The sequence below is a fragment of the Schistocerca cancellata genome, chromosome 6 (genome assembly GCF_023864275.1).
Source record: "Schistocerca cancellata isolate TAMUIC-IGC-003103 chromosome 6, iqSchCanc2.1, whole genome shotgun sequence".
Classification (NCBI taxonomy): domain Eukaryota; kingdom Metazoa; phylum Arthropoda; class Insecta; order Orthoptera; family Acrididae; genus Schistocerca; species Schistocerca cancellata.
In genome coordinates this window covers 63,045,005-63,061,689 of record NC_064631.1, presented here as the reverse complement: position 1 = coordinate 63,061,689, position 16,685 = coordinate 63,045,005, and the positions used below count along the sequence as shown (strand labels likewise).

At 43.1% G+C, this 16,685-nt stretch overlaps 1 protein-coding gene across 1 annotated transcript in view; it reads right to left on the bottom strand.

Moving 5' to 3' along the window:
- LOC126088142 (UDP-glycosyltransferase UGT5-like) overlaps positions 1-16,685 on the bottom strand; it is a 216,973-nt gene that overhangs the window by 83,219 nt on the left and 117,069 nt on the right. Inside the window, exon 3 of the mRNA XM_049906259.1 lies at positions 3,206-3,460. Within this exon, the coding sequence (XP_049762216.1) occupies positions 3,206-3,460 (255 nt within the window). The remainder of the gene's footprint in view (positions 1-3,205; positions 3,461-16,685) is intronic.

The following is a 16,685-nucleotide window of genomic DNA, read 5'->3' as shown; positions in this document are numbered from 1 at the left end:
CCTCCGCCACACACCGTCAGGTGGCTTGAAGAGTATGCATGTAGATGTAGAAGCGATTGCGTTTGCGGTATGTGACTGTGAGGTGCGGACTCAGAAGGACCTTTATTCTCGGTCCGTTCTGCTTTAAACAGAATTCGCTCAGAGCCTGTCAGGTGTATCGTGTCGTCAGCACGTTATAGAGACCTACTTCTACAACTTGTGATTTCTGCTTTTGAAGAGAGCAACAGTGTGGAAAGCATTGTTTTCATGAAAGAGGGTAAATAATAAAATCAAGATTATGCCTTTCTCACTTATTTGACCTTTCCGCAATCTATTAGGTATGGAAATGATTCTATACGTCTTTCTTGCATTGCGGCAGATCATGCTGGCCATAATTTTAATTATGTTTTCATTTATTTATTTATTTTGTAGCGAATCCGGTTCCATAGTAACACATTAGCATATCTACCAAGTTTCGCTCTCGTACGATAAATACAGCCGCACTGTTACTATGACCCCAGCTACCAAATCTGCCTCATTTTAGGCGCCCTGACTACGGTATTACGTATTCACCAATCGACAGATGTCCCATATCCACTACACTGCAGGTTTGTTTACATACCATTTAGTTGAGTTTGTCAACTGCCCAGAGAGTATTCTACCTGTTGTTGTGCATGTGGTCTTTGTCCATACTGTACAATTTATTGCATAGTAGTAATAATTTAGTACTGTACATAATACAAGTTTTACGTACATTTCATTTTTAGTGTACTGCTAGTGAACGACACATTTTCGGAATAGCTAGACGTAATGTTATCGTACGGCGAAGCCCGGTTCAATGGGACATGGGAGGGTCACATAAGGTCCTAGATTTACGAGACCACTGTGGCTTCCGAGGAAGAGCCAATGGCACTGGTTATGGCTGTGGCGAACGCAGCTAGACACACGCTATTAGCCAGTCGATCAGGGCTGGACGGTTCAGTTAGTCGTACAAAAAGTACGCTCTACCACACACCATTAGGTGGCTTGGGGTTCAAAAATGGTTCAAATGGCTCTGAGCACTATGGGACTTGACTTCTGAGGCCATAAGTCCCCTATAACTCAGAACTACTTAAACCTAACTAACCTAGGGACTTCAAACACATCGATGCCCGAGGCAGGATTCGAACCTGCGACCGTAGCAGTCGCGCGGTTCCAGACTACAGCGCCTAGAACCTCTCGGCCACTCCGGCCGGCAGTGGCTTGGGGAGTATGACGTAATTCCAGATGAGGCGAGCGTGTTTACCGGAGCGTGGTATGGATGTACCGCATCTGTGTTGCCGTCGGTGGTCATCCGATCTAGCCGTACCTGTGAGTGGACCCAGCCGGCAAGCGGCAGGAGCCAAGAGAGAGACGTCCGTCGTGGTATATTGCGTGTAGCATGAAAACGGTAAGATTCTGCATTTGTGTTCCTATGCTGAGCTTAACCGACTTGGTCTCCACTACGAGACTAAAAAGTCTCTAAATGGGATTTAGTTACACTCTGTGCAAGTGATCACGGAGCTTGAGAGCACAAAGTCCATACAAAACCGACACTCACTAACTGTTACCTACTCAAAAATTCCAATCAGTGCCTAAAGCTGAAAAGATGGGGCACTTAAGGAATTGATGGCCAGGGCTGAAAGACTCAGCGAGCCACAGAACTTGAACGAAGAGCTCAGACATTTAAAATTCTTTTCGAAAAAAAAACCGGCTACTCCAAAATATAGACACAGAGGACACTAAATTGTACAATTGGAGCTCCTAGGAAAATGGAGTCGGATAACGGGAAAGTTCATCTCTCGTTCACAAAAATAGTCACAGTGCTACTGGCGTTAGGCACAGTGTCTGTGCAGTGTTTTGACTGAGAAGAGAGACGAGTGAATTTTTGGACACTGCAAAGAACCTACGTGTCATGTGGAAAAGATTAGAGCTCGACTTCACGCAGTGGTGGTTGTTGTATTCAGCAATGGTTCTCCAGTGGCTGATGATGTTCGGTAACCAAGCACGTTACTTACAAGGGAACCTCCCCACCGCACCACGCTCAGATTTAGTTATAAGTTGACACAGTGGATAGGTTTTGAAAAACTGAACACAGATCAATCGAGAAAACAAGAAGTTGTGTGGAACTATGAAAAAAATAAGCAAAATATACAAACTGAGTAGTCCATGTGCATGATAGGCAACATCAAGAACAACGTGAGCTCAGGAGCGCCGTGGTCCGTGGTTAGCGTGAGCAGCTGCGGAACGAGAGGTCTTCGGTTTAAGTCTTCCTCGAGTGAAAAGCTAAATATTTTATTTTAACACAATTATGAAAGTTCAGGCACTCACATAATCGACTTCGCTCTCCAAAATACCAGGACATGTTCAGATTTGCTTGGACATGTGCAGGATTTGACGGTCTACACATGGAAAAATTTGAAAACGTTAAAAACATATGTTTTGACAGAGCACAGGGAAAACTGTGCGGCTGTGAAACTGTTGCATTCATTTGTCGCAGTTTATGTGACAAGCTCTTATGTTTTCATCATTCTTTTGGGAGTGATTATCACATCTACAAGAAAACCTAAATCGGGGAAGGTAGAAGAATCTTTTTACCCATTCGCCAAGTGTACAAGTTAGGTGGGTCGACAACATATTCCTGTCATGTGACGCACATGCCGTCACCAGTGTCGTATAGAATATATCAGACGTGTTTTCCTGTGGAAGTATCGGTTGACCTTGCGATGAAATATTTTCGGTTCCCATTCGAGAGGCACGTCCTTTCGTTACTAACCGTTCAGTTTTGCGGCGCGGTCGCAAAACACAGACACTAAACTTATTACAGTGAACAGAGACGTCAATGAACGAACGGACAGATCATAACTTTGCGAAAATAAAGAAATTAAACTTTTCACTTTGAACCAAGGACCTGTTGCTCCGCAGCTGCTCACCCTAACCACGGGACCACGGAGTTCCTGAGGGCACATGGTCCTTGATGTTACCTATCTTGCACATGGACTACTCAGTTTGTATATTTTGCTTATTTTTTTCATAGTCCCACACAACTTCTTCCTGTTTTCTCGATTGGTCTGTGTTCAGTTTTTCAAGGCTTATCCACTGTGCCAACTTGTAACTAAATCTGAGGGGGGTGCGATGGGGAGGTTCCCTTGTTAGTGCACGTATTAAGAGAGTCATTACGCAAAAAGAAAGATGAAAGGTAACTGACCCTGTCGTGCGCCCACGGCAGAGCCACGGAGGAGATGACGCCCACGAGCGGCGCTCGGAACTTGTGCGCGAGCGCCAGCATGCAGTCGCCGAAGAACACCTCGGCGATGACGAGGTCGTAGTGGTCGCCGGACCGCAGCAGCTGCTGCACCTGCGGCAGGGCGTACAGGTCGCGGCACAGCTGCGTGCCGTTGCTCCACATCCAGGCGCTCAGGGCAGCAGGGTTGCTCAGCGCCACCACCAGATCCACTGGAACCTGACCGCAGTCACAGTGTCAACTCTCCCAGTCTCACCGCAGGGTCTCATTACAGTACACTACTGGCCATTAAAATTGCTACACCAAGAAGAAATGCAGATGATAAACGGGTATTCAGTGGGCAAATATACACTCCTGGAAATTGAAATAAGAACACCGTGAATTCATTGTCCCAGGAAGGGGAAACTTTATTGACACATTCCTGGGGTCAGAGACATCACATGATCACACTGACAGAACCACAGGCACATAGACACAGGCAACAGAGCATGCACAATGTCGGCACTAGTACAGTGTATATCCACCTTTCGCAGCAATGCAGGCTGCTATTCTCCCATGGAGACGATCGTAGAGATGCTGGATGTAGTCCTGTGGAACGGCTTGCCATGCCATTTCCACTGGCGCCTCAGTTGGACCAGCGTTCGTGCTGGACGTGCAGACCGCGTGAGACGACGCTTCATCCAGTCCCAAACATGCTCAATGGGGGACAGATCCGGAGATCTTGCTGGCCAGGGTAGTTGACTTACACCTTCTAGAGCACGTTGGGTGGCACGGGATACATGCGGTCGTGCATTGTCCTGTTGGAACAGCAAGTTCCCTTGCCGGTCTAGGAATGGTAAAACGATAGTTTCGATGACGGTTTGGATGTACCGTGCACTATTCAGTGTCCCCTCGACGATCACCAGTGGTGTACGGCCAGTGTAGGAGATCGCTCCCCACACCATGATGCCGGGTGTTGGCCCTGTGTGCCTAGGTCGTATGCAGTCCTGATTGTTGCGCTCACCTGCACGGCGCCAAACACGCGTACGACCATCATTGGCACCAAGGCAGAAGCGACTCTCATCGCTGAAGACGACACGTCCCCATTCGTCCCTCCATTCACGCCTGTCGCCACACCACTGGAGGCGGGCTGCACGATGTTGGGGCGTGAGCGGAAGACGGCCTAACGGTGTGCGGGACCGTAGCCCAGCTTCATGGAGACGGTTGCGAATGGTCCTCGCCGATACCCCAAGAGCAACAGTGTCCCTAATTTGCTGGGAAGTGGCGGTGCGGTCCCCTACGGCACTGCGTAGGATCCTACGGTCTTGGCGTGCATCCGTGCGTCGCTGCGGTCCGGTCCCAGGTCGACGGGCACGTGCACCTTCCGCCGACCACTGGCGACAACATCGATGTACTGTGGAGACCTCACGCCCCACGTGTTGAGCAATTCGGCGGTACGTCCACCCGGCCTCCCGCATGCCCACTATACGCCCTCGCTCAAAGTCCGTCAGCTGCACATACGGTTCACGTCCACGCTGTCGCGGCATGCTACCAGTGTTAAAGACTGCGATGGAGCTCCATATGCCACGGCAAACTGGCTGACAGTGACGGCGGCGGTGCACAAATGCTGCGCAGCTAGCGCCATTCGACGGCCAACACCGCGGTTCCTAGTGTGTCCGCTGTGCCGTGCGTGTGATCATTGCTTGTACAGCCCTCTCGCAGTGTCCGGAGCAAGTATGGTGGGTCTGACACACCGGTGTCAATGCGTTCTTTTTTCCATTTCCAGGAGTGTATTATACCAGAACTGGCATGTGATTACGTTTTCACGCAATTTGGGTGCATAGATCCTGAGAAATCAGTACCCAGAACAACCACCTCTGGCCGTAATAACGGCCTTGACACTCCTTGGCATTGAGTCAAACAAAGCTTGGATGGCGTGTACAGGTACAGCTGCCCATGCAGCTTCAACATGATACCACAGTTCATCAAGAGTAGTGACTGGCGTATTGTGACGAGCCAGTTGCTCGGCCACCATTGACCAGACTTTTTCAATTGGTGAGAGATCTGGGTAATGTGCCGACCAGGGCAGCAGTCGAACATTTTCTGTATCCAGAAAGGCCCTGCAACATGCGGTCGTGCATTATCCTGCTGAAATGTAGGGTTTCGCAGGGATCGAATGAAGGGTAGAGCCACGGGCCGTAACACATCTGAAATGTAACGTCCACTGTTCAAAGTGCCGTCAGTGCGAACAAGAGGTGACCGAGACGTGTAACCAATGCCACCCCATACCATCACGCCGGGTGATAAGCCAGTATGGCGACGACGAATACACGCTTCCAATGTGTGTCCACCGCGAGGTCGCCAAACACGGATGCGACCATCATGATTCTTCAAACAGAACCTGGATTCATCCGAAAAAATGACGTTTTCCCTTTCGTGCACCCAGGTTCGTCGTTGAGTACACCGTTGCAGGCGCTCCTGTCTGTGATGCAGCGTCAAGTGTAACCGCAGCCATGGTCTCAGAGCTGATAGTCCATGCTGCTGCAAACGTCGTCGAACTGTTCGTGCAGATGGCTGTTGTCTTCCAAACGTCCCCATCTGTTGACTCAGGGATCGAGACGTGGCTGCACGATCCGTTACAGCCACGCGGATAAGATGCCTGTCATCTCGACTGCTAGTGATACGAGGCCGTTGGGATCAAGCACGGCGTTCCGTATTACCCTCCTGAACCCACCGATTCCATATCCTGCTAACAGTCATTGGATCTCGACCAACGCGAGCAGCAATGTCGCGATACGATAAACCGCAATCGCGATAGGCCACAATCCCACCTTTATCAAAGTCGAAAACGTCATGGACGGTACGCATTTCTCCTCCTTATACGAGGCATCACAACAACGTTTCACCAGGCAACGCCGGTCATCTGCTGTTTGTGTATGAGAATGCTCTTAAAAGTTAATCACTTGCATATCATAGCATCTTATTCCTGTCGGTTAAATTTCGCGTCTGTAACACGTCATCTTCGTGGTGTAGCAGTTTCAATGGCCAGTAGTGTACAAATGATATTCAGCTCACATACTGCCCAGGCGTACCTAAATATTGTGTGAAACTTTTCGTCTTTTTGATTTTTTTTTTAAATCAGAGACGTCATTGACGAATATAAGCCGGAACTCAACTTAGATTCTGAACTTTTTTCCTTCCTATTCTTTTTCTGTCACGGAGACCGCAGTGTAAGATATTGCTGGCACGTGAAGCAGGAGCGATCTGTGAGCGCCGCAGCAGAACAGAGTATAGCAAACATCTAAATCTGCATTACATGGATACATGGATAAGTGTATGACAGAGCATTCATCGAACCACCTTACAGTAATTCCCTATTATTCCTCTCCTGAACACCGCACGGAAAAAACGAACACTATATTAGTCCGTGCGAGATATGATTTCCCTTATTTAATTATGATGATCGTTTCTCCCTATGTAGTTCGGCGTCAACAAAATATTTTCACATTCGAAGGAGAAAGTTGTTGACCGAAATTTCGCGAGAAGGTACGCCGCAACGAAAAACACCTTTGTTTCAATTATTCCACTCCAAACCGTTTATCATATCCGTGACACTCTCTCCCCTATTTCTCGATAATACTAAATGTGCTGTCCTTCTTTGAACTTCCTGTATGTACTCCGTTAAACCTATCTGGTAAGGATCCCACATCGCGCAGCAGTACTCCTAAAGAGGATGGACAAGCGTAGAGTAGGCAGTCTCCTTAGTAGATCTGTTGCATCTTCTAAATGTTCTCCCAGTAAATCGCAGTCTTTCGTTCGCCTTCCCCACAACATTTTACATGTGTGCTTTCCAATTTAAGTTGCTCGTTACGGCCTTTAGATTCGACTGATTTATCGTGCGCCTTGTACTTTTCATTTTTTGGGTCAACTGTTAATTTTCTCACCATACACATATTTTTCTACATCGCTCTGCAGTCTATTTTGATCTTTTGGTGACTTTAGTAGACGATAAACGACAGCACCATTTGCAATCAACGTAGGACGGCTGCTCAGATTGTCTCCTAAATAGTTTATGTAGGTAAGAACAGCGGAGGGCCTATAACGCTACGTGTGGGAACGCCAGAAATCACTTCTGCTTCACTCTATCACAATTGCTGTCGCATAATTCAGACGATATTCCATAAGCACGCAGTTTGATTACAAATAGCTTATGAAATACGGTGTCAAATGCCTTCTGGAGTTCTAAAAATACGAAATTAATTTCAGATCCCCTATCGATGCCACTCAACACTTCGTGTGAGTAAAGAGCCAGTTTCGTTTCACAAGAGTGATGTTTTGTAAATCCGTGTTAACGTGTATAATAGACTGTTCTTTTTGAAATTATTCATAGTGTTCAAACACAATATATCTTCCAAAATCCTGCTGCATATTGACGTTAACGATATGGGCCTTTAATTAAGTGGATTACTTCTACTACCTTTCTTGAATATTGATGTGACCTGTACAACTTTCCAGTCTTTGGGTACGGATCTTTCGTCTAGCGAACAGCTGTATGTGGTTGTTGAGTGTGGAGCTGATCTATCACCATACTCTAAAAGGAACCTGATTGGTATACAATCTGGACCGTAGGACTTGCTTTTATTAAGTTATTTAATTAGTCTTCTTTGGTGAAGGAATTTCGGAAGGCTGTGTTTAGTAACTCGGCTTTGGCAGCACTGTCATCGATAGTATTTCCATTCCTAGCGCGCAGAGAAGGCATTGGTTGTGTTTTGCCGTTAGGAGACTTCACACACGACCAGAATCTCTCTGCCTTTTCAGCCAGGTTTCGAAACAAAATTGTTAGATTAATTAAGAGAGGGCAGCGCAATAGCCAGCGACAACCAAATATGAACCACGCGTATTTCGAAAAGAATTCGGCGGAACAAATAACAGCAGAATCTTTGAAATAACGGCGCACTGGAAGTGAATTTTTCAATGGGGATACGTACAAAATAAAATAAAAGATTCATTATGGTTCTTTAAAAATCGGAGTGAGGTACACTTTGTGATTAATTTAAGAATATTATTCTGGAAACTGAGGAAGTAAGTGAGAACTTTTACGGTTGTATGTTACAAATATGATAACGGTAAAGGGATCAATGTCAGCTAAAGTAATTATCACATGCTAAGCTACAAAATTTGTATCTTACGTTTATTTATGAGAAAAATATTTCATTTTAGGTGATCAGTTAAATAAATGTTTAGTTTTTAGTGTCAGTTTTAAGAAAACTGAATGTTTCTCTTATAACTTCATCAACAATACTTACTGTCAAAGGCACTGGACTGAAGAAACGTTAATATTACTCAGCAGAGATATACGACACGATTAGGTGGGCTGTAGAAGGATAAATAAATTTTGCATTAGTGTGACTGCTACAGAGGCTGAATAATCATTGATTTGATGAAATTCCATTTGCCTGGAGACATATGAGTCTCAGCTTTGTCTTCAATAAGGATAGAAGCTGAAGTAATGAATTAAAATTTGTGCCACAGTCGGGACTTGATCCCGGAGAGCCTCGGCAGTACTCACGATTAAAGAAAGAGGCAACGGGCTGATATGAAGTTTGTGTTACGGAGGGCAGTGGACTGTGGTACTTGGTGAAGCCGCGATAGGCACAGCGGTACGATGGTGTAGCGCTGAGCGCATCTGCCTTGTAAGCAGGAGAGGGGGGTACGAGGCGCGGTCGTTAATTCGTTAGTTCAGCTTCTGCCCTTACTGAAGCTACCTAATCAGTTTGCAGTGTTGGCTGTCGGCTGAATAAGAGCTGCGAGAGGCACCATTAACACCTGGCGCTATGACCACTCAATTATTATTATTCTGGATTTACAATGTGAGTACATTTTTCCAGCACCTATTCTAGATTACAGTAAGTCACTAATTATTGTTCTCCACTCTTCTCTATTTGTCCATAAATCTTCAGGAATGTTGTTCTTCCTCATTGCTGACTGAACTCCCTGTTTCCATGTATCAGGTGGTCGTCCCCTTTTTCTTCTTCCAATTGGTACCCAGTCGATTATGCATTTTGGTAGTCTTTCCTGTTCCATTCGTCTGATATGTTCATACCATTTAAGTTGTTTGTGCACGATGAAATCAATAACTGAATTTTTACATTTCATCTTGTCTCTGATTACTTCATTTCTTATTCTTTCTCGTCTTGATATTCTTGCTGAACGTCTCCAGAAACCCATTTCTGTGGCTAATAATTTTGATTTCAGTTGCCATTTTGTTGTCCACACTTCTGAACCATATGTAATAATGCTCCTAACTATTGTTTTAAAAATCCTTATTTTGTTATCAGTTGTTATGTGTTTGTTCCAGAGAATTCCATTCAATAAAGAGATTGTCGTCTTTCCAGAATTTATTCTTGATCTAATTTCTTTGTCCTGTTTCCCATCATTTGTAATTTTCACACCTAAATATTTATATTCCTCAGTAGCTGTTATTGTTCCCATCCCTTCTTCTAATATTAAGTCTCCATTCACTCCACCAATTACCATGTACTTTGTTTTATTCATGTTTACATTTAGACCTGTTTTTTTATATTCTTGAATCAATTTTCTGGTCATATACTCTGTGTCCTCATAGTCTTAGGCTATAATCAGTTGGTCATCTGCAAATTGTAACGAGTATATTGTTCTATCATTTATTGGTATTCCCATAGCGTGACATTTTTTCTTCCAATTCTGTAAAGTTACTTCTGTATATATTTTATACAATGTAGGTGAGATGCTACATCCTTGACGTAATCCTTTTGTGACTTGGAATCCATGTGATAGATATTTACCAATTTTTATTTTTGAAATAGAATTTTTATATAAATTTTGAATTGCTTTAATTATTCTTGGATTTATTCCTATTGATATTAAAGCTTTCCATAAACTGGATAAAGGCACACTATCATAGGCTTTTTCTATATCTATGAATACTAAATGTATAGGTTGTGCCCGAACCATTTTTTTTTCAATAATTTGTTGTAGGCAAAAGATATGATCAATTGTTGATCTTCCAGCTCTAAAACCTGCTTGTTCTTATGACCACTCAAAACCTCGTCAAAATTGGTACGCCAACTAATGAATGAATAAATGAAGTTTAAATTGTTTATCACGCGAGTGACGTGATATGATACTGAATTCCTCTGTGAAAGTCAGAAAGAATTACCAGACTTCAGTGGCGTGATCTGCAGGATCAATTTGAAAGTAAATAAAATAAAGACGATAGTATTAAGGGACAGCAGAAATGAAATTAGCAAGAAACTTAATGCCGAAATTGGGGACCACGTGGTAGATGATGTGAAGGAATTCTGGTACTATGAAAGCAAAATAACGCTTGACGAAAGAAGTAAAGAGGCCATAAGACGCAGACTACTACAAGCAAAGAGAACATCTCCCGACAGAAGAAGGATAGTAATACTGAACATTGGACAACTTTAGAGACTGGTATCTGAGAATACGCGTTTGCAGTACAATGCTGTATGAAAGTGAATCACGGACTGTGAGAAAACCGACAAAGAAGAGAATCGAATCGCTTAAAATTTCCTGCCATAGACTGGACTGATAAGATAAGAAATGGGGAGGTTCTCCAGAGAATAGTCGAAGGAAAGAAACTTGCGGAAAACACTGATAAGAGGAGGTACAGGATAATATGACATGTGTTAAAGGCATCGGGGAATGCTGTTACAAGGAGTCATAGGGGCAAAAATTGTAGAGGACGACAGATATTGTAACAAGTACAACAAACAATTGATGACGTTGGAGCAGAAGTTACTCTGAGATTGAAGAGATCGGCATAGGAAAAAAACGCGTTGCAGGCCACCCCCAACTAAGTTTAACACCTAACCAATCTTCGGAGTAATAAAAGCCTTGTTTTGAAAATGTCGAAAGATGAGAAATATTTAGGAAGCGTTCAAACAAATGAAATTAACAAACTGCCTATTGGCTTCTGTCTCGGGTTCTTCGGCCGACGTTCATCTAATGATTTTTCTGACGTTTCACCAGCACGAGTGGCTGGCATTGTCAAAGCTTCACCCTCCATTGCCGGTGGTAGAGGTGGCAAAAAATAACGTAACTGATAGAAATAACCTGTTACTGAGAAGTAACGGTTACTGCGATAACCGTTCCTCTGATTCTGGCAGTTATTTCAATAACTGTTTAGTGTCAACAGTGCCTCGCGCCATCTGTTGACCGAAGATCGTACTGCGCATTTGGAAGGCGTTCTATAGACCATGGGAATAACTGTGAGACTGCGCGCCATCTGTTGATAAGAACTGTGTACTATTTCGTGGGCCTTCGTTACTTTTAGCATAAACAATTAAATAAAGTTAATGTCCGAGCCGTGGCTGATAGGAGCTGCAGTACAGGCATTAACAAGTACGGTCGTTCCCTTAAGCCACCGCCTTACGTGTTAATTTAGCTTGGACGGGTAGTAGAAGGAAAGTTACTTAGGAATTCGAGCGACTATGGAAATAACTGTCAGAGACCGGTATTCTCCTCTGGCAGTTATCGTTATTGGCTCGTAGTTCTAGTTCTCTGGTAGTTATCGGGCTACCACCACAGATAACCTGGAAGCTGGTAACGGAATAACTGTGTGTCTAGACGTTCCTGACTCGGTGACTCCAGTTAAAGGTCGTAGTTCCAGGTGATATTTCCAGAGAGGATAGTAACTGGAGCGAACAAATATTTTCGTACTGCTACGGAAATAGCCGCTGGCCATCGCAAATGACAAATAACATGTCAGAAAGTATAACATAATACAGTGGAATATAATAATTATTATCCTCATCATTTGTCAGGAGATTGTCAAAATATGTGAATATATCACAGTAACTGCTAATATTTACAGAATTGGTACACTGACAGAATAAAACACAGTTACGTACTTTTGATAAATTTATCGTACACAGAATACCCGATCTTGACTGTTGCAACCAAGTGCTGTCAAAACTGAAATATAGCAGAATTTTTACCTAAGCTGGTCTATCAGTCTCTGTTACGATATTCATCTACAGAGTAGAAGGAGGGGTCGATGGAAGCGTCTGATTCCACCCGTCTGCTTCGACAGGTTCCTACATGATGTTCTTGAATTGATACCACAAACGATTTTTATTACACGCTTTTACATGCGAAAAACTTTTGCTACGTTTGATAAGTTCCCACAGAATATGCTCCCTTATGAAATAACATATAAACAAAAATGTGGTATGCCCTTCCCAACTGAATTTATTATCGAGTTGTAGTCCCAGAAATGTAACACTGTCAACCTTTTCGATCTGCATGTCTTCATATGTTATAAACATGCTGTCGCTGGAGAAATCGAGCAGTTTGCAAATCTGACATAAAACTTGGATTAGCGTACTCACACTTTCCCCAATAGGACTAGCTTTTACAGCACAGGAGTAAACGAAACTGTCACATTACGTATATTTTTTGTTGTATTATAAGGCTGTACACTTTATTCTATTATGTGAGCAGCACAAGAAATTAAGCTTCGAATTTAACATACAGTACTCAGTTTACATATTACTTCATACTTAAAAATGCACGTTGTTAACATTTTACTTAAACAGTGCTTTGGCGAAGTTCCGCGTACTTTCTGTCGCAGCTGCGAAGATAATATTTCTAATAGCGACCGATAACCTACAAACATTTAATATGAAACACTAATAATCGTTCTAACATCAACTAAAATGTACCCGGAGTTAATAAGCTAAGGTTATGACACGATTCATACGACATTCCTGCTATTTCACACTACTCGCAGTTATACTGATAACTAAACTGATGGATTCCAACTATGTCGTTATTTAACTGTCGGAGTTATCGGTATTCGCTAGCGAAAAATAACTTGGCAGTTATTAATAACGGTTAACGATAACGGTTATCAAAGAATAACTGGAACTGTGATAACGGTTACTCCAGAATAACCATTTGGCCCACCTCTAGCCGGTGGTGAACTGGGGGCGAGCTCGCGGCCGCAGACTATATGTACCTGGCGCGCCAACGTCCGAGGGCTTCTCCGCGGTCATTTCCGGTGCGGTTCTCCTCTTGCTGCCTGCGACGGTCGTTCGCTGCAGTACGGGAAGCCAGGATCCGTTTACCTTAAGCACTATCACACGCGCTTGTTCAGAGAAGCTGTAGAAATCCAAAAACACGCGAACAGTTTGAACAAGAAAGAGGAAAGCCTTAAGGTAGACGGATCGTGGCTTCCCGTACTGCAGCGAACGACCGTCGCAGGTAGCAAGAGGAGAACCGCACCGGAAATGACCGCGGAGAAGCCCTCGGACGTTGGCGCGCCAGGTACATATAGTCTGCGGCCGCGAGCTCGCCCCCAGTTCACCACCGGCAATGGAGGGTGAAGCTTTGACAATGCCAGCCACTCGTGCTGGCGAAACGTCAGAAAAATCATTAGATGAACGTCGGCCGAAGAACCCGAGACAGAAGCCAATAGGCAGTTTGTCAACAAGTGGCCACGAAAGCCTTAACAATTTTGTAAATGAAATTAACATGTTTTTCAGCAAAGAAATAATGAGGCAATGAAGGCACTGGTACAACTTAATTCTAGAATACTTTGTGCTGATTGGTCTCACAAGGGCATCACGAGCCAATCGCTTTTTTAAATTATTATTTATTCAAGTTTCAGTCACAGTTGCGCAGAATTTCTTGGTGGTGATTAGCTTCGAACTTTAACGTTCATTCTCTAACCACTGCCTACGAAAGCTGCAACATTAATATATACAGAGAATTCAAATCATTACAACAGTAATTGTCAATATACAATGTGCACAGCTCGTTGTAGTGCAATTATAGAATAAGAAAACCTGCATTTCAAATGGCTCTTAGAGCCTGATTCCACCGACACACTCCCAAGACATCTACATGAAACAGATTTGCACAACAGTTGTGGAATAACCCTAATACAGTAGTGTTACATCTAACCAACTAGCTTATACCGAAGGCCGTCACTACAGACGTGCTTACAGAACCTCGACAGACGTCACTAGTTGTGGCCACCTCCGTGTGTAGCCAATAGTATTCCACACTTTCAAAGTTAATATTTGGTCTTACACGCTGACTCTGCTTAAAAGAAATAGTCCGACACAGTTGCTACTTACATTCCTCAGTAAAGAATTATCTACATTTTAATTTTCTTCTTACACATCTCCGTTACAAAATCTTGCCTTACACAATTGTAGTTCTAATGTTACGCTACGATATGAAGCGAATAATAACATGAACAAACAGTACGAATGGAGTCATATTACGTTAGCACCAGCCCAAGGAGCTATCGCCTTAACATCTTTACCAGACTTATTTATTCGACCATCTTTTCGCAAAAAACATCATGAAAACTGTTGTAATGCGTATTCGGTTAATATGAAAACTGGGATGTTGCCTTTAAAATACTTGTATGACAGCAGCAAGCGCATTCGCAACCACTTGCTGCTTTTCAAGTTATAGCGTCATCGTACTGCGGGCGTCAGACGACCAGTTTGCTTTCAAAAGATCAAACTGTTACAAAACTAATAAAATGCACACGATATATTGATAATTGTTGCAATAACTGCCATTCTTTATCTTTAATGATATTGTAACTCCCGAAGGCAATGAGTTGAGAATGAACGCAAACGTTCAAAACTAATCATTACGAAGAAATTCTACGCAACTGTGACAGAAACTGAGTAAATAATAACAAATTTTAATTAATGACCCTATTGGAAATAAAACATTAGAATTATGTAAATCTAATTTTTGTAATTTTTTTTATATTCATGCTACATGAACTTCAGAAATCAAGTATCAATTTACCAAAGCTGTTAGATGCAAGTCTAAAAATTCTCGAGAAACCGACCTTGAAGTTCTCTAAGCAACTTTAATTCATTAAAGGTAGGACAGTTTGTTGACGACGATAACGACGACGGTTAGTGTCACTTTGGTCATTTATCTCCCTTTTTTCATCCAATTCGAATACCTACGTCATTTAAGTATGGTACATTAAATATATGCCAGTTAACACATGAGTATCGTTTTTATGAAAAATCCACGTCTTCTTACTTCTTACTACATACCACTAAAAATATTTTTCTCGTCCTGTTAATTGAACATAATTATCTCTCCACATGGTATAAACTTTCTTCCGTGTGAAGTTTGTAATGTATGATGGAACACGTTTTCTGCTAGTAGTATGGTTTTCTTCGGGAATTACCGCCAGTGATGTTGGTGCAACGAGACTATTTTCTGCTAGGAGTTGCTATTAATATACAGGGGAATCTCTCATGCCAAAATCTTAAGCCTTCACTGCATAAGGAGGCTTCAACAACACCTTGTAACGCCAAAGGACCAATCAACTTGCCGTCGTCCACGTCCGACTTTAATTTTTTTGTCGTAGTAGAAGATTTTCACGCACAGCGCTGCAAAATACGATCTGCTGCTTCGGCAACGAACTCTGAAATGCTACTACAGTTTAGCGGTCCCTTGCAAAAGACGTCGCGTCCCTTCCAACCGTTGCGCAGTTCACAGAAATCTTTTGTCGCCGAGTAGCTGTGAACCACAGCGCGGGTAATTTTACTAGCGTAGGCGTCAACCCAGTAGCATGGAATCTCGGTGCCGGGAACAGTTGTCAACGCACTAAACTAACAGATGTGCGGACTGCAAAATTTCTAAACACACGCAGATAAAAAGAGTTGCTCCCTAGTATCGTGTGTCCTCTCAATTCCTACGTAATACGCATAAAAATTATATGTATGTTAATTATCGCCTATTTAGTGACTTTTGTATTTAAATGACGTAGGTATTCGAACTGAACGAAAGAAAAACACTGAAGTGAGACGCGAGCTAGTGACTCCCAGTCTCGAGCACTAACGATTGAGCCACGAGGTCAAGTCACAAAGTATCCTACGTTTAAAAAATTAAAGTTCCTCGGAGGAGTTCAAATTTGCTTCCCACGAGAATTTTTAGAGTTACATCGAACTGCTTTTTACGATTGATTTGTGAGTTCTGAACGCTACATACCACAAAAATTAAAAACTACAAATATCCATTAACCATGCTATCCTATTGTCATCCAATCTTCTAATCTCATTCACTTTCCCACTTTTGGGTTTAGTGCTGCCATATTGGAAAATCCATATTCCGGCCTAGAAGCACTGGTGAATGGAATCAGTATTTTCAAACTTTTCTCCCATAATAATCATTGGTTGTCACTAACATTTCGAACTTGATGGTCGATGATCTCGGAGTACCTTGTTTCTCCATATTTCTCAGATGGCAATTTCTCTCACCTTCTTCAAGCCGAGTGTTGATGTTTGTTTTAGTAGGTCCTCTGTACGCCTGACAGTAAGTACAAGGAATTTAATGTACCCCTGCCGTTGCTGCAGTGGCCGTAGGTCCTTTGTACTGCTCAAATACTCACGCATATTTCTTGTTAGTTAAA